This window comes from Aotus nancymaae, unplaced genomic scaffold (assembly GCF_030222135.1).
Source record: "Aotus nancymaae isolate 86718 unplaced genomic scaffold, 86718_ANA_hifiasm-v0.15.2.pri h1tg000059l, whole genome shotgun sequence".
In the NCBI taxonomy this organism is placed as follows: Eukaryota; Metazoa; Chordata; class Mammalia; order Primates; family Aotidae; genus Aotus; species Aotus nancymaae.
Window position 1 is genome coordinate 12,615,111 of NW_026988473.1, and position 17,937 is coordinate 12,633,047.

General features: G+C 50.1%; 1 protein-coding gene across 1 annotated transcript in view; it reads right to left on the minus strand.

Annotated features, from left to right (window-relative positions):
• Positions 1–1,177: 1,177 nt before the first annotated feature.
• The window catches only part of P2RX3 (purinergic receptor P2X 3), a 36,454-nt gene continuing 19,694 nt past the window's right edge, over positions 1,178–17,937 (minus strand). Inside the window, exons 10-13 of the mRNA XM_012476473.2 lie at positions 5,277–5,370; positions 4,942–5,007; positions 3,955–4,032; positions 1,178–3,509 (exon numbers count right to left, since the gene is read on the minus strand). Of these exons, the coding sequence (XP_012331896.1) occupies positions 3,396–3,509; positions 3,955–4,032; positions 4,942–5,007; positions 5,277–5,370 (352 nt within the window). The 3' untranslated portion in view covers positions 1,178–3,395. The remainder of the gene's footprint in view (positions 3,510–3,954; positions 4,033–4,941; positions 5,008–5,276; positions 5,371–17,937) is intronic.

A 17,937-nucleotide genomic window follows, 5' to 3' on the forward strand; every position in this document is an offset into this window, starting at 1 on the left:
ATAATGGTGTCTAGCTCCACCCATGTTCCCATGAAAGACATGATCTTGTTCTTTTTTATGGCTACATAGTATTCCATTTTGTATATGTCCCACACTTTCTTTTTCCAATTTGTCACTGATGGGCATTTAGGCTGATTCCATGTCTTTGCTATGGTGAATAATGCTGCAATAAACATTCGTGCCTGTTGTCTTCATGGTAGAATGGTTTATGTTCCTCTGGGGATACACCCAGTAATGGGAGTGCTGGGTCCAATGGCAGTTCTGTTTTTAGCTCTTTGAGGAATCGCCACACTGCTTTCCACGGTGGTTGAACTAATTTACACTCCCACCAATGGAGCATGTGTTCCCTTTGTCGACAACCTCACCAGCATCTGTTATTTTTTGACTTTTTAGTAATAGTCATTCTGTCTGGTGAGATGGTATCTCATTATAGTTTTGATATGCATTTCTCTAATGATCAGTGACACCGAGCTTTTCTTTACATATATATATACACACACACACACATATATACTTATATATATACACATACATATATATGTACATATATATATATGAATAAGCCCATTCTTTTTTTTCCCCATTGGAGAGTCATGCTTTAGAATAAATCCATTCTTGATGCCATGCTTCTAGAAGAACAGTGTCGTCTGGGGGGGTGGGAAGGACAGGCGATCAAGGACATTCTGTGCAAGTGGTCCTGGGACTGGTATTCCAACTGGATGCCGAGCCCCTTGTATCAGCCTCTACTTACCTCCCTGATGGAGAATGGACTTCAGCCAAATCCAGCAGCCCAACATCTTGCCAGTCAAAACCAGGGCAGAGTTTGGGAGGGGAGAGAGGAGGGGCTGAGACCCCTCCAGACTGAAGCTTACTTGAGGCAGACCAGGGTAGATAAGATGCTCCTCAAATCTCCAGCACTATCTACATTAGGCCTCAACGTTGACCCTTACATATTCATTTCTTTGGTTGATTAAAGCCTTCCAGTGTTGAATAACCCTTGATTAAAAGGGAAGTACTCCTGAGAGAAGAAATTCCCCAGAATGTTATCTATTAATACCCCTGGAAGGCTGATTGGCAGCTTGCTGAGAACAAGGTTTTGTGAGAAGGAACGCAGAAGGGAAAGATGTGTGGAACTGTCAGTGGAAATGTAGTGTTAGGAATGAGCACGGCTTCCAGATCTCCTTTCTATGTACTGTATATTTCTTTTTCTATCAAATAGGATTAACAACAAACCATAGCAGACTCACTGGGGTGGGTGTGAGGGTCCATGTGATTATGTTACTGATTGTACTTAGTAAACCGCAATACAAAAGACAAGGTAGCTGTTTTTGTCACTACTGATATTAACCCTACATCTAGCACACAGAAATGGTAACAGTTCAGATACGGGGAGGAAAACCTCAGGCTCACACGCACTTGCTGGCCGGCTCTAGAGGAGCCTGAGGCACCTGCAGGAGGACCACCTCCATTTGGGTGAAAGGGGGGTTTGGGAGAGGGTCCCTTCAGGACACTGCTGCCTCCTTCATCTCCCCATTAGAGAGCATCCCTGTGACCCCAGCCTCCCGAGAGCTGGATTCCCCAGGGATGCCTGGGAGAGTCCCAGGTGGAGAATGTGGTGCTGCCTTCACTGATGTCTCTGCTGGGGAAACAGAGTCTGGTCAGATTTCCGGGCATTGCCCAATTCCCAAGGCTGACCCTGGGGAGGTCCTGCCCCAAAGGTTTGCTGAGACACCAGCCACGCTCCTCCCTATGTGGTTAGCTGACCACTTGCGCACCATCCTGGGCACGGGGCTGTGGGTTAGGGCAGAGTGAGGGACCATAAGGATGGTCTTACCTCTTCTCCCCCTGGGGCGGGGGGTCATTGGGGCAAGGCCTTTGCAAGTACCCACCATTCGAGCCTTCTGAACTGCTCCTGAAGCTGTCCCCTCCCCGACTTCCTGCACCTTGTGTTGAGGGCCGCCCTCCATCTACAGTTGAGCTGGTGCTGCTGAGACCTCATGATCATGCCCACTCCAGCTCTACCAGATGCAGATTTACCATGAAGCTAACTGAAACATTCTTCAGGCTCATTCACTTGCATGAACCCCTTCTAATGCCTCATTTTGTATTCCTTCTAAAGAGATGCCCCAAATTGTATGTGCTTAGGTTTCACAAAACCTGGGTCTGCCCCTGAGCCCTGTCCTGGTGCAACTTCTGGGCCTCTCACTGTAAGAGAGGCCAGAACGGGGATAGAGGATGCCTGGGTCAATGCACCCAGCTTCCTGCTCTGGCCTCCTTCTCTGAAGGGCAGGACATGTGTGTTCTCTTTTCACCACTGACTGTGGCACTGAACTAGTCATTTTCCTTTCTGGCCTCAGTTTGCTCATCTGTAAGCAAGAGGGTTAGATAAGATGGTTTCTAAGGCCCCTTTAGCTTCTAACCTTAAAAGATGGGACACCTTATTAAGACCCTATGGGGACAGGCCTGGCTGACCCAGCTGACCAGCTCACAAGGCACCAGGCCTCACTGGAGCCTTTTCGCCAATGTTGTAAATGAGGGCTGCTGAATTCCCAGGTCCAGGAATCAAATCCCCAGAGTGAGGGGCCCAGTTGTGCGTGGGTGTGGGGTCCCAGAGAAGAACAAGAATGGCCCCTTCCCTGGTTAGGGGAGAGCTGTGGGGTGTGATAAGGAAAAATTCACCGATAGCCATGCCTTCTGTTTCCTTCTAAATTTGGGACCTACCCATCGGGCCACACAACATTGTCTAACCAGTCTCCCTAAAATGCAGCCTTAGTTGCTGGGAAAGGCATGGGGCTTACTCTTTATGAAGAGAATCATGGTCAGGGCGGAGGCGGCTGAAGCAGCAGGGCTGACGGCCCCCAGGAGTTCTTTCTTCTCTCATGGGGTGTGGGTAATGGAGTTAGTCAGATGGAGGTTCAAATCCAAGCTCTCTCTTACTTCCTGGCTATCTAGCCTGGGGCAAATGACTCAGACTCTCTGAGCCTCGGTTTATCTTCAAAACAAGGGAAACTAATATCTACCTCATAGGATTATTCTAAGGATTACATGAGATAACATTTGTGAAAGCACCTGGCACTTGGTAGGCCCTTGTGACCATCTGTCCTACATGATTGTCTCTACTCTTTGGGAAAGGGACTGCTCAGGTGCTACTGCCCCAGGGGTTCTAGGAAGCAGACGGGGCCAAGCAAGGAGTGAGGGTGATAGTGGGGTCTTGGCAGGAGCACTGCCTGTCTGCTGGAGCAGTGGGAGGGCTGGACACCTGGTCCCAGCTGTGCTCATGGATTGAGCAGCAGAAATGAGAGCCCCTCTTCCCTCCCATGCCCCCGTGCTCAGGCGGGGTCCCCTGCTGGAAGGCCTGGAGCCCAGGGGTGAGGGTGGGGCCCTGGAAAGAGGCCCTAGTGGCCTATAGAGAAGGCCCCCGAATCAGTGGACTGCTTCTCGGCTGTGGTCTGGTCGCTGGGGTACACTGGGTTGGTCATAGTGGCGATTTTCAGCGTTGTCTCATTCACCTGCAGGTAGAAGAGCTGGAGCTGTCCAGTGCTGACTATGGGCAACGTCCTCTTATGTGACCCCATTTGATAAGACTCAGCAGTGGGCACCCATGATCTGGTCGTAGGGGAGCCAGGATGTCTGTGTGATCCCAAAGCTCCTCCCATGTACCCTGAGGGCAAATGGAAACCCAATTCATCCCATGCATCCCATAGTCCTGCCCCAGAAAATGGAGAGGGGAGGTGACGGGGTGTGGACCTTGATAGAGATGACCCACAGAGTCTCCAAGATTCTCTGCAGAGCCCACTCTTGGCCAAGCCTTCCCTTATTTGTACCCCAAATATTCATTCAGGCCTGGTGAACTCCACTTCAGGAGGCCCCAGAAGGGAAGCCACTGAGGGTCCCTGCCCCTGCCTGTCCTGCCCCCTCTCCCTTTCATCCAAGGGCCCCCCGCCCCCAACTCACCTCCTCAAATTTCTTGGCTTTGTACTGGTCGGCCCCCTTGAGGAAGTTGAGCAGGATGATGTCACAGAGAACAGTCCCCTGGAGGAGGAGAGGCAGGTGGGGTGGGTGGGAGCAGGGTGGAAGGAAGTGGTGGGCTTGGGCAGCCCTCCCCTACCCCCATCCCAGCTGCCTAAACAGTGAGCAGAGCATTTCACCCTTGCAACAAACCTATAGGATAGTGCTAGGGTTTGAACGTCCTCATCCAAACTCATGTCGAAACTTAATGCCCAATATTGGCAGTATTGACAGATGGGGCCTTTAAGAGGCGATTGGACCCTGTGAGCTCTGCCCTCATGGATGGATTAATCTGTTCATGGATTCATGGATTCATGGATTAATGGGGTATTATGGGAGGGGAACTCGTGGCTTTATAAAAAGAGGAAGAGAGATCCAAGCTAGCACCTTAGCAGACTGCAGGCCAGGGTGGGGACCAGTCCTCCACCTGACTAATATTCCCTCTTAGAAAAATGCCTAGGGATTTTGCAGGATGTTTCAGGGCTGCCTTTCCAGCTCCTAGGGGTAACCCAGACCACAGCTGCACAGAGAGAGGACTGTGTGGGGTGGAAGGAGGAAGTCCCTGAAGGCAAACTGTGTGCCCGCCCTGCCACGTGGGCTCTGTTCCTCATTCAGGCATCTCAGGTCTGTGGAAACCCAGGGACTCCTCCCCCAGCTACACTGTGAGAAACAGAAACTCTGTAACAGGTGGAACCTCCTGAAAATGGGAAGGCTGCTTCCGGAGGTAATGAGCGCTCCATGACTGGAGACGTTCCAGCCAGGGCCGACGCAGCAGGGTGTTGGCCAGGGAGACAGAAGCACCTGGCAAGTGGGGGAGGGGGACTCTATATTCCAGGCTAGTGGCAGAGCTGTCCCTGTCACTTCTCTGCCTGCTGGTGCCAATCTGGGCCCCACTCTGACTGGCCCGTCAGAGCCTGAAGGGGCTGAACTCACCACTCCCACGGAAGTAAAGGCCGCCACGGAGCTGATGATGGTGGGGATGATGTTGAACTTGCCGGCCTGTGTGCACAAAGACCAAGGCGAGTGGGCAGAGGGCCCATGGGATGGGGGTGAGGCCTGAGGCTGCACTTGTGGCCAAAAGGGCTCTCAGTGGATTAGCAGGTCCCTCCCCTTCACGGCACAGGTGAAGAGACGGGAGAGTGATCCGCTGAGGGTGTCCAAGCTGGCCAGCAGCAGACCCCTGCCCCCCAGAGGAGCCTCTTCGGAATCCAAGAGGTGGTCTGGGCTGCCTCCCCTGTCCACCCCATCCGCCCGGCCCACGGACTCACATTCCCGTACACCAGCACGTCGAAGCGGATGCCGAAAGCCTTCAGGAGGGTGCGGTACTCACTGCCGTTCTCCATTTTGTAGTACTTGGCAAACCTGGAGGTCAGAAGTGGAGGTGGGTCCCGCTGTGAGCTCCTGTGTCTCCTGCCTGAACCTCCTGGGTCCTCCAGAGCCCTGTGTCCCAGCTCACTGAGCAGCCTTACCGTCAGTTTGCAGAGACACCTACCACACTCCTCCCTGCGTGGTTAGCTGACCTCTCACACAAGTATCATCTTGGGGGCTTGTTATAAAAGCAGATTCCTGAGCTCCACCCTGGACCCACAGAATCAGCACCTCTGTGTGTGCAGCCCAAAAACTAGCCTTCTATTTTTTTTTATTTATATATTTTTGAGACAGAGTCTTACTCTGTCACCCAGGCTGGAGTGCAGTGTGGCGTGATCTTGGCTCACTGCAATTTCCGCCTCCTGGGTTCAGGTGATTCTTATGCCTCAGCCTCCTGAGTAGCTGGGATGACATGTGCCCGCCAGCAACCCTGGCTAATTTTTTATTTTTAGTAGAGATGGGATTTAACCGTGTTGGCGAGGCTGGTCTCGAATTCCTGACCTCAAGTAATCTGCCCACCTCGGCCTCCCAAAGTGCTGGGATTACAGGTGTGAGCCACCTCGCCTGGCCAGAACTTGCCTTTTAAATAATTTCCGTCACTGATTCTGATGTGTTTGACAGTTTGAGCCACTGCTAGACTCCACGCTTCTTCAGTTCCATTTGTCTGAGTCTTCCATTTCCCGGCTCACTGCAGGAGCTCACTGCTCCACAGGCTTCTCTGCTTATCTGGGCTCAAAGCCTGGCTCTGCCGCTTACTGACTGTGCAAGCTTGGGCCAGTTACTTAACATCTCTGACACTCAATTTCCTCATTTGCAGGTGGGAATAATATACAAAAGTCCTGGCCAGGTGCGGTGGCTCACACCTGTAATCCCAGCACTTTGAGAGGCCGAAACGGGAGGATCACCTGAGGTGGGAAGTTCGAGACCAGCCTGACCAACATGGAGAAACCTCATCTCGACTAAAAATACGAAATTAGCCAGGTGTGGTGGCACATGCCTGTAAGCCCAGCCACTGGGGAGGCTGAGGCAGGAAATCGCTTGAACCTGGGAGGCAGAGGTTACGGTGAGCGGAGATTGTGCCATTGCACTCCAGCCTGGGCAACAAGAGTGAAACTCTGTCTCAAAACACACACACACACACACACACACGTCCTGCTTCATAACACTGCCATGAGAATTGAGTGAAACCACACACGTCAGGGGGGTAGACAGTACCTGGAACCCAGTAAGCACCCAGGAAACACTCGCCGATGTTGGCTGTTGGTATTGCTGAAGAAATACATTTACATTTATAGAGCAGTTTTAAAAGGTGCTTTCAGACTCCTCATCTCATTTCACCCTTGCAACAAACCTATGGGATAGTGCTATGGTTTGAACGTCCTCATCCAAAACTCAGGTTGAAACTTAATCCCCAGAGTGGCAGCATTGACAGGTAGGGCCTTTAAGAGGTGATTGGACCCTGTGGGCTCTGCCCTCGTGGATGGATTAATCCATTCATGGATTAATGGATTAATGGGCTATCATGGGAGGGGAACTGGTGGCTTTGTACGAAGAGGAAGAGAGACCTGAGTTAGCACATTAGCACACTCAGCTCCCTCTCCACGTGACACCCTGAGCCCAAGACTGCAGTCCCCACCAGTAGAAAGACTCGGAAGATGCAGCTGGCTCCACAACCTGGGGCTTGTCAGCCTCTATGCATGAAGAAATAAATTCCTTTGCTTTGTAAATTACCCAGATTCAGGTATTTTGTTAGAAGCAATGAAAAACGCACGATTATAGACAGGCATGTGATAGCTCCGTTTTTCAAATGAGGCTCCGAGAGGGTGAGGTGACTTGTCTGGGGTTACCCAGCTGGTAAGCCCAGCACTAGATTTGCCCAAGTCAGAGACTTTGACCCCTACACCCTCTCTACCTTGGCTGCTGGGGACTTAGGAGAATGATCCCATTTCATTCTCACCACACACAGAGGTTAGTGTTCAACACAGAGAGGTGAGTGCTCAGAACCCCATTTTGCAGATGCCTGTGGTGGGGAGGAGATTTGCCTGGAGTTTCATAGTTAGCGAAGTGATGGATTCAAATCGCATCAATCTTTTGGCTTCTAAAGCCAGTACATTTTCTGCTGTGTGGCTCTGCCCATCACGGGCCAAACTCTAACATGAGTAAAGTGTCATCTCTTTGGGCTACTGTCCCACAGTTGTAAAATGCGTTCCTGATACCAGTATCCTTGGAAAGCTGTGGGGATTAAGTGAAATCACTGGAGCGAAAGGGCCCAGAAAGCACCTTTACCGTTTGGGGTCGACACTGTGCCCTCTCAGGGTTTCCAGTCCCCACAGACTCCCAGGCTTCTACCACCAGGGCTCTGAGAAATGTATTTCCTGAAAGTGTTTAATAATTGACATTGTGCTCCTGATGGGGATATTTGCACTTGAACCTGTACAGCAGAGAGAAGGAAATGCTCAGCCCTGTGAATCAATAATGGAGGGATCACAGGCACGAGAGGAAGATGACCTGTGATGGGGAAGGGTCACCTTAAATCACAACACGTCTGCCACTATCTGCTCTGGCTGCCATCTGGCACTGGGACAGTCTGGAATTAGGCAGAAACGAGTCTAAATCCTGGCTCTGCCACTGGTTAGTGCTGCCTCTGATGCTCCTTGCCTTCAGCGTGTCTGTTTCCGTGTTCATAAGCACAGGTGAGCTCAGGGTCCACTAGAAGGTCTGCTGATGAGACAGCGTAAACATGGACACTGAGATTCTCATGTTAGAGATTCTGTCTGCTCCTCCATATCCATTCTGTGTTCCTTCTGCACCCAGCTCTGGGCCCTGAGAGCCTGGCCTGCAAAGACTGCTTTGGCCTCTGTTTCCAGGTGGGTTCAGCCAATGGAAGGCACAGACAGGAGATCAGAGGGCGGGGAAAGAAAGGCCAGGGCGTTGAGATGGCTGGGCAGCCTCCGCCTTTTTTAAGGTTCTGGGGATTGCTCCTCCCCTCACTCCCGCCAGCCTAGGTGGTAGGTAGCAGCTTGCCCTCACTGCTAGCACAGAGGCCCTTCACTGGCCTGGTTAGTCCCCTTCCCTTTACCTCAAATGCACCTTTGTGCATCCTGCCTTTATTCAATCACCCTTTGTGAGATCACCCACTGTTTCCCCTCAGGACCCCTACCTGACCACTCCCACTTGACGGAGGAGGAAGCTTAGTCCTAGAGAGCTTTATCTGGGTCAGGAGGGAGCACAGGAGAATGCGTGACATATTTTCTGTTTCTGCCTGTGCGTGGGCGTGAGCAGAGCTGGTGTGCCTGAGTGATGTACCTGTTGCTCGAGTAAGGCTGAGAATTACTCAGTGAAAAAAGGTTTCCAGGGGACCCTGACCCGGGAAGGTGTTTCCTTGTGGGCTGTGCAGCTGAGGGAGAGGCAGAGGAGGCAGGGAAGGCAAGAGGATCCCAAGAAGGAGTAAGATCCAGAGTAAGAATGAGAATGACCCTGGGAAGGCAGCTGAAAGTGCAAGCACTTAGCCGGAAGAGGGCTTGGAGGTCAGGGAGAGAGGGGAGGGGCTAAACCATCTTTAAAATGATGCTAAGTTAAAGTCCAGGTGGTGGAGGAAGACGGCTTCACAACCAAGGCAAAACAGAATGAATTCTAGGTGCAGCACACGGAGGGGAATAGGATGGACACAAGACAGGATGTCATTTCTATAAAGATGACGAGGCCTAAGAACGTAATTCTCCAAGCAGGACTCTCAGGATATTTTAAGGATGTCTGCAAAAGAGGTATCCAGAATGGGCACAAGGCTCCAGGAAGTCCTTACTGTGGCTTTCAGATTGTCCTGAAGGTAAGTATAACTAGCCATCACTGTCTCCAGGGCCGATCTTTATAGAGCACCAACAATATAGGCAGTTCCTTAATATAAGCATCTCCATTAATCTCACGAAGACTACACTACTGTTGACCCATTGTACAGATGAGGACATGGATGAGAAGCTAACTTGCCAGAGCTGGGATTCTAATCCATACTGATGCCTCCGAATCCACACTCATACTCCTTGAGCCGTCCTGCCTATGAGCTCTTGGAGGCCGTCAAGGATAACACAGCCCTTGTGCAAGATCTCAAAGCCCTTCTAAAGCCTGTGTTCTGTCTCACATCACTGGAGAATTCAGGGCCCTTGTCTCAGAAACGTGGCTCCTGATGCCCATGGGTAGTGGGCGGCCATGAAAGGGTGGGTCGTGGATGTTTAGGGCAGGGCAGAGGCTGGGCCTGTGGTCCTGACATGTTCACTGCTGGCCAAAGGCTGCAAGCATGAAAACAGCTCTGACACTGACGTCGACTTGCAGAACAAAAAGTCGCATCCTGGGCACTGCCGTTCAAAGTGAGGGCTGGCTAAATTTATCCTGGGAAGGAATGCGAAGGGAACAGGGAGAAAAATCAAAGCGGACTTGGTTTTTCTCCAGCACCTGCCTTCCAAGAGGCAATAAGCATGGTAAGATCATTATCTCACCACCCACCCACCCTCTGAGGGGGGTTGGCAGGGACTGATTCTCTTCCTGGGTGGAAGCAGGAGGAACGGAGCTCAGGGAGTGTGGGCCCAGGCTGCAGACAGGGGAGTGACCTAGGAGTCCCAACTTCTGCACTCCTCTGTGGCTGATGGGATCACAGAATCTGCCCACTGCTGTGGCAGAGACGGCTCACTGGTCACTAGGGTCTGGTTATCTCCACTCTTGGCACACGAATAGACCACATTTCCCAGTCCCCTGCATTTAGCTGGGACCCCACGACTAGTTTTTGCCAATGAAATGTGAATGGCAGTGAGGTTTGTTACGTCTGGACTGAGGTGGTTTGGAGCAGTGTGCCTTCTGTGAATTCCCTTTCCTCACCTGATGGCCAATTGCTCAGGAGTCAGGAGAGGACTCTGAGGCCCTAGAGACTGAGTCAAGATGGCAGAAGCCTAGATCCCTGAATGACTGCATGGAGCTCCCCACCCCCACTGACCCACAGTGCACCGTGCCATGGGCAAGAAATCAACCTTTGTGTTAAGCCACTGAAATGAGGGGTTGGTTTGTTATAGCAACTAGCAATACTCCCAGAATTACAAACTCCCAGAATTTCATAGCCGAGAGAAGTTAATTTGCCAAGGGGTGAAGAAAGAGCTGAAGTTGGAGAGTTGCTCAGGATTAGACAGAGGGCACAGTCCCACGATGCTATATCTAGGAGTAAACCCTCTAAGGCTGCCCTAGGAGATCTGGGTGTGGTGCGATGGTTGTCGTGAATTAGCTTCCTGATCCTAGGAAGGTCACTCAACCTCTCTGAGCTTTTTATTTCAACTGAAAAATGGGAGGAAAAAGAGCTGTGAGGAGGATGAGTTGAGAGAGTGTCCATATATAGCCAGTGCTTAAAACACATCCCCTTTCTTTCTTATCCTAGCATCAAGATAAAAATGAAACAATATCTACATTTACTTTAACCATTACATTCTCCGGGCTCCTGTAGATCATGATATTAGTAATAATAACAGCCAACATCTACTGAGTGCTCCTCTGTGACCAGGCATTGTGCTAAATGCTTTATGCTTATTAGCTTATTTAATGCTCACAACCACACCACTGCACGTAAGTACTGTTGCTATTCCCATTTCACAGCTGAGGAATCAAGATCAGAGAGGTGAAGCAACTCGTCTAAGGTCACAAAACCAACAGTGAGTGAAGCTGGGAATCAAACCCAGGCGGTCCAGCTGTAGGACCCACATTCTTAGCCGGCATTCTACAACGTTCTTTTGTTGCTTGATTTCTGTTAGGTCCTAATTAATTTCATTCTCCAGCTGGGGCATCTTTTTGCATTTGCTGGGTGGGTCTCCATACCTCACTGGCTGGGAGCGGAACAGAAAGCCTGGAGGTCCATGCAGTGTGAGAAGGACAGAAGGACCCTGCAGCCCCCTATCTGAAAAGGGGAGGGCCTCAGCTACGTACACCATGCCCAAGCCTTGATTTCCACCAAGTCCTCTGGTTCCGACCAGATCACTTTTGTTTTTTTGGTTGGGATTGGGGTTGGTGAGAATGACAGGATCACTGGACACCTTGGCCCCTCCCGACCTGGGCCTGTTCACCTGCCTCATCTGCAGGCTTTTCTCCCTGCCACACATTCAAGCTCTGGCCACACCAGACTACCCACCTTCCTGCATTTCCTGAACACACCCCACAGACACAGGCGTCTATGCCACAGACAGACATCCGTGCTTTTGCCCATGCTGTTCCTCTCACCTCCTGGCTCAGATAGCCTCTCATTCTGTTAGTATTCAACAAATATTTGGAGCACACCTAGTCTGTGCCAGACACTGTTCCAGGTACTACTGATACCTTGCCAAGCTCTGCTGTCATGAGAAGGAGAGAGATACTCATTAACCACACCAGCCCATACATAGCTAAAATTGGACATCAGGAAGAGCTGGGAAGGAGAGGAGTACCATTCTGTGAGCACGGTTAGACATGTGACTTAGGCTGGGGGTTACGTAAAGCTTCATGTGAAAGTGGCCTTGAAACCAGAAAAATAATTTAACCCAGCAATCCCATTACTGGGTATATACCCAGCGGAATATAAATCATTCTATTATAAAGATACATGCATGCATGTTTATTGCAGCACTATGCACAATAGCAAAGACATGGAATCAACCCAAATGCCCATCAATGATAGACTGGATAAAGAAAATGTGGCACATATACACAATGGAATACTATGCAGCCATAAAAAGGAATGAGTTCATGTTCTTTGCAGGAACATGGATGAAGCTGGAAGCCATCGTCCTCGGCAAACGAACACAGGAACAGAAAACCAAACACTGCATGTTCTCTTTCATAGGTGGGAGCTGAACAATGAGAACACATGGACACAGAGATGGGAACATCACACACTGGGGCCTGTTGGGGAGTGGGGGAGGGAGCAGCAGGATAAATAGCTAATGCATGCGGGGCTTACGTGATGGGTTGATAGGTGCAGCAAACCACCATGGCACATGTTTACCTATGTAACACACCTGCACGTCCTGCACATGTATCTCAGAACTTAAAATTAAAAAAAAAAAAAGAAAAGAAAGTGACCCTCAAGCTGGGGCTTGAAGGATGGAGAGTTAAAAGTTAAGAGGGCCAGAGATGAGGCCACTTTCCTGGCTGAAAGAACTGCAGGCCCTCTCATGGGAAAGAACATGGTGTTTCTGAAGCAGCTGGAAGAGGGTTGGTGGGCTGGTGGGTAGAGATGGATGGAAGTGGCAGCAGCTGGGTCTACACGCCCCAGCTGGCAGCCAATTATGTTCATCTCTTCCCAATTCCACATTTAGTGACTTGACTCTTGTAGCCTGAAATTGACCATCCTGGAGTATTTACATCACAGGAATCCAGCAAATGCTACAAACCAAGGGTGTGAGCTGAAGCTGAGACGTCCCTCAGGGCTGCCTTTTCCCTCTCCATTACGATTCAGGCCTCTACTACAGTATCTGCCACACCAGGCTACAGCTAATAATTTGGACTATGGACTATATGAGCCATGTCTCACTGTTTCTGTTTGCCCAAAGGCCTAACGCCCACAGTAGGGGGTCGAGTAAATGCTTGCTAGAAGAATAAATGAATTTCGGAGATTCTTGACATCTCAAAGATTGAGTTTAGCTAGGTTGTCCTCGGGGCTCCCTCCTGCTGTCCTTGGTTTCTCCAAATGCTCCCGATTCTGCAGGTGGAGCTAGTATAAGGTGGTAACAGCCTGTTTCTCTCTCCAGCAGGACACAATTAGATCCGGCAGCTAGCTAGGTGGGAAAGTCGGTGCTACGGGTGGGAGCCAGCCTCTCTAGCGGGCAATGCGGGAAAGAGTGGGAAAAGGTGTGTGGGACAGTCAATCCCGCCAAGCACTAGGCTAGAGGCTTCCACACCTGTTGTTTCTATGTGGGCTTCACAACAGCTGGACTAGGCAGCCGGCGGCTGAGGGACTCTGAAATGAGATGGTCCTGGGCCTGAATCCTGGCTGTGCCACCTAGTTGATATGACATTGGGTGAATTACCTCTCTGAGTCTGTTTTTCCATCTGTAAAATGGAGATAAGAGCAGTAGCTGTAGGGTTGCCTAGAGGATTAAATGAGCTATGGAAGGCGAAGGCTGAGCACAGTCCCTAGCACACAGCTTCCCATTCATATTGTTTACTGGTCATCAGGCAACATTCCTGATTTTACAGGCTGGGGAAAGGCACAGACATGCTCCGTAGGCTGCTCTGCCTGGCAAGGGGCACAGCTGGGATCTGAAATCTGGCTGCTTGACTCCAAAGCCCTTGCCTACCACTACTGCTTCCCTGAGAGAGAAGCCAAAAGAAGTTCATTGCAGGCTGGGCGTGGTGGCTCACGCCTGTAATCCCAGCACTTTGGGAGACTGAGGCAGTCAGGAGTTTGAGACCAGCCTGGCCAATATGGTGAAACAAAAATACAAAATTAGCCGGGCGTGGTGGTGGGTGCCTGTAATCCCAGCTACTCGGGAGGCTGAGGCAGGAGAATCACCTGAACCCAGGAGGCGGAGGTTGCAGTATTGCAGTGAGCTGAGATACCACCATTGCACTCCAGCCTGGGTGACAAAGCAAGACTCTGTCTCAAAAAAAAAAAAGTTCATTGCAGCCTCGGTGGGCAGGGAGCTTGTTAAGCTGGTGCCTGTGAAAACACCTCAGCTGTGCAGAAAGCACAGCATGGCTGTGACTGCGATGATGCCATAGGCATCAGAGGAAAGAACGGAGCCCGAACAGCTGCCAGTGCTGATCTGGGGAAGCGGGGAGCAGCCCCAGAGGCACAGGCGGGGCTGCAGTTGTCGGGGTCGGGGTTCCTCTGACAGGCGCAGCTGGAAGGACCAATGGAGCCCAGACACTTGAGGGGAAGCAGGGATGGTTACCTGGTGGGCCAAAGACTCTGCACTCGCCCCGGAGCGGGGCCTCTGGTCTGGGGAAACCCGTAGGTGGACCTCTGCAGCCCACATTCCCCAGCTTCCTTCCTCCTGGTTTCTGGGGAATTTGGTCCATGGGTGGCACTGGTAGGGGACCCGAGGTGGGGGAAGGAGGGGATAGGGTATGTTTCCACTCACCGTTTCCCTGCTTTGCCTTGATTTTGCCTGTGGCTGTGTCACTTTGCTGATCCTGTCAGGCACCCCAGCTCAAAACCAGGCTCCCCCATGGCCAGGCACGGTGGCTCACACCTATAATCCCAGCACTTTGGGAGGCTGAGGCGGGTAAATTACCTGAGGTCAAGAGTTTGAGGCCAGCTTGGAGAAAACCCATCTCTACTTAAAAAAAAATACAAAAATTAGCTGGGCATGGTGTTTGGAGCCTGTAATCCCAGCTACTCTGGAGGCTATGGCAGAAGAATCACTTGAACCCAGGGGGCAGAGGTTGCAGTGAGCCGAGATTGTGCCATTGCACTCCAGACTGGGCGACAGAGCGAGACTCCATCTCAAAAAACAAGAACAAAAACAAAAACAAAAACAAAACCCCAGACTCCCATTCCTCCCGCAGGGGCGGCAGGTCTGGGGTGGTGACGGCTTCCTGCCTTGTTCATCGCTGAGTACCTCGACTCCCATGCTGGTTCCTGTTGTGTAAATTTCTTCACAAATCCCAGCTGAATGTGCTTTCCCTCCAGGGAATTCACAGAGACACTCCTAACTGTCACCAGACAGGACACCTCTAACACAGGACCGAATCAAATAATTCTGAAGCCTAACAGTGCTGGGACATTGTGTGTGTGTGTGTGCGCGCGCACTTCCTTATGACCGTTACCAGCAATAGATAAAGAATGAGTAAGTACAAACGTCAATTACCATAATAAATCATTTGTCAGATGCGCTTCTGCAGGGCAGGGCTGCAGCTCCATTCCAGTGTGATTGTGATAGGTCTATAAATAATAGTGCATGCTTCAGCAGCCCGAGTTTCCACAGCCCTTCCTCAGACACCCACACACGTTGATTCAGACTTTTAGAGCTTGAAGGAGCCTTAAAGATCATCATCTTTAACCAGCCCATTTTACAGAGGAGGAAACTGAGGCCCACAGAGGCAATGAGACGTGCTTAACGTCACATTCAGCATTTACGGCAAGGCCTGAACTGCGGCCCACAGCCTGGGCTCCTGCTTCACCTCTGCTTCACCTTGACTATCCTCGGCTTGCCCCAGCATAAATTTTTTTTTTTGGTATAAGCATTTTTGTTATTTGGATTCAGGTTTATCGTCACTATATTAAAACCTGCTTGATTCTAGGAACGAGTCTTGTTCATCTCTGTATTTGCCACAAAGCCCAGCATGTGATATAATCTAGAAGCTGAAAGAGACCTTGAAAGTTCTCCCTACATTATCTACAAAGGGTTTCCCTGCCGATGCCTGAATACATTCGGTGCAAGGAAACTTACTACCTGTAGGAGCAGCCCAAATTTAGCTTTGGATAGCTCTAACCGTTAGAAGTACTTCCCCACGCTGAGCTGACATTTGCAGTAGTCAGTAGTCAATAAACGTTTGCTGAATGGAGAAGGGTTTTGTATCACGATGTACAAATCCCTTGGAAGCTCTCAGACATCTGTTTAGAAATGATCCATCCTCTCATCGAGTGGTGGAAATTCCTTCTTAAAGCAGGGACACGTAACTGTTACAGCAGCAGGAAAAACAGCAACAACCTTGCGGGAGCTGGGTTTGACTTGCAAGGGAAAACTTGGGCCTGGAATTTGGGTTTCTAAGTGAAAGTGGTGGTGTTCTCAGCAAAGCTTTGCCTGGTGAGAAGTGACTTTGCCAGCTGAAATACACTTTTACAGTTGATTTCATACTGATAGGAAAATATCTCCTGGCAGACTCCTTGCTTCGGGGTGGGGCGACATCCTTAGAACAGGCTGGAACTCCTCCCCTTAGAGAAGGGCCCAAAGCCATGCTTATTTATTTGTATTCCAGGCATCAAATCAACCTCGAAGGCAGACATTTTAAAAAATGGCTTGTTGTTGATCTTTTAAAAATGCATTACTATTAGCCAGGCGGGTGGCTCACGCCTGTAATCCCAATAATTTAGGAGACCCAGGTGGGTGGATCACTTGAGGTCGGGAGTTCAAGACCAGCCTGACCAACATGGAGGAACCCTGTCTCTAATAAATATACAAAAAATTAGCTGGGCGTGGTGGTGCATGCCTGTAATCCCAGCTACTCAGGAGGCTGAGGCAGGAGAATCGCTTGAACTCGGGAGGTGGAGGTTGCAGTGAGCTGAGATGGTGTCATGGCATTCCAGCCTGGGCAGCAAGAGCAAAACTTCGTCTCAAAAAAAGAAAAAAAGCATTACTATTAACTTCTCTTTAATAAGTTAGGGAAAGATCAATGGACACGGAGCCGAAGTTGTACCTGAGAGCTCTAAAATGTTCTCTTTAGCTGTTATATCCTTTTTTTTTTTTTTTTCATGAGACGTTGTCTCACTCTGTCGCCCAGGCTGAAGTGCCGTGGTGAGATCTCAGCTTGCTGCAACCTCTGCCTCTGGGTTCAAGCGATTCTCCTGCCTCAGCCTCCTGAGTAGCTGGGATTACAGGCACGTGCCACCATGCCTGGCTAATTTTTTTTTTTTTTTTTTGTATTTTTAGTAGAGATGGGGTTTCACTATATTGGCCAGGATGGTCTTGAACTCCTGACCTCGTGATCCACCCACCTCGGCCTCCCAAAGTGCTGGGATTACAGGCGTGAGCCACCGCACCTGGCTCTAAAATGTTCTCTCTTCAGGGTCAACAAGATAATCCACACAGAGTACCGGCTAATCCTCCGGCTCACTGCTAAGTGTTCAATGAGTGCTAGCTAATATTTCTATGAATAATACTGCTGCTGTGAGAATAGGGCAGGCACGGAGATGATAAAAGGCTCTCTAAATCCAGGATCACTCTAATTGTCTCACTTCCACTGAAACCCAAAAAAGATGAAGAAGAAAATGGATCATGGAGAATTCAAGCAAGTACACTTCCCATGGAAGAGGGCCTTTGAGTGTTTCTGTGGAAATGATGGTGCTGGCTGCTTTTAACACATAGTCTATGGCTTTTGGAAAGAGCAAAATCCAGATTGTAGAGAGAATGATCAAAGCCAAGGGCACACTTCGATTCTGTCTCTGTCAATTGGCCTAAGATCTTGCTGATCCACACGTTTCTGCCTGGAAGCAGGACAGGCGCCAAATCTCCGAGCTTCATGAAAGCTGCTGTGGGTACATTTCCAACATGAAACGATCACTAGAAACACCTACTGCACCAGGAACATCTAGCAGCTGAACAAGTGTTTTTTTGTCCCAGACACCAAGAGAGGAAATGCAAAACTGTGTTGCCTTTTAGTAGCAAAGCTGTCTTAGGAACTCTCAGGGGAGAAACAAGAAATCAGGCGTTTCGAAATGCACCGTTTCGACTGTCCCCCATCAATCACACCAGCAATCACCACCAGGTGTATCTCTTGTAGCTATTTTTTTTTCCTTTTTTTTGCAAGCCATGTGGTGGCGCAAGGTATGTTGGAAGCAATGGATATAGATGAAGTCCCTGCGTTTCAGTCCTGATGTGCTTCTTAATGAGGCTG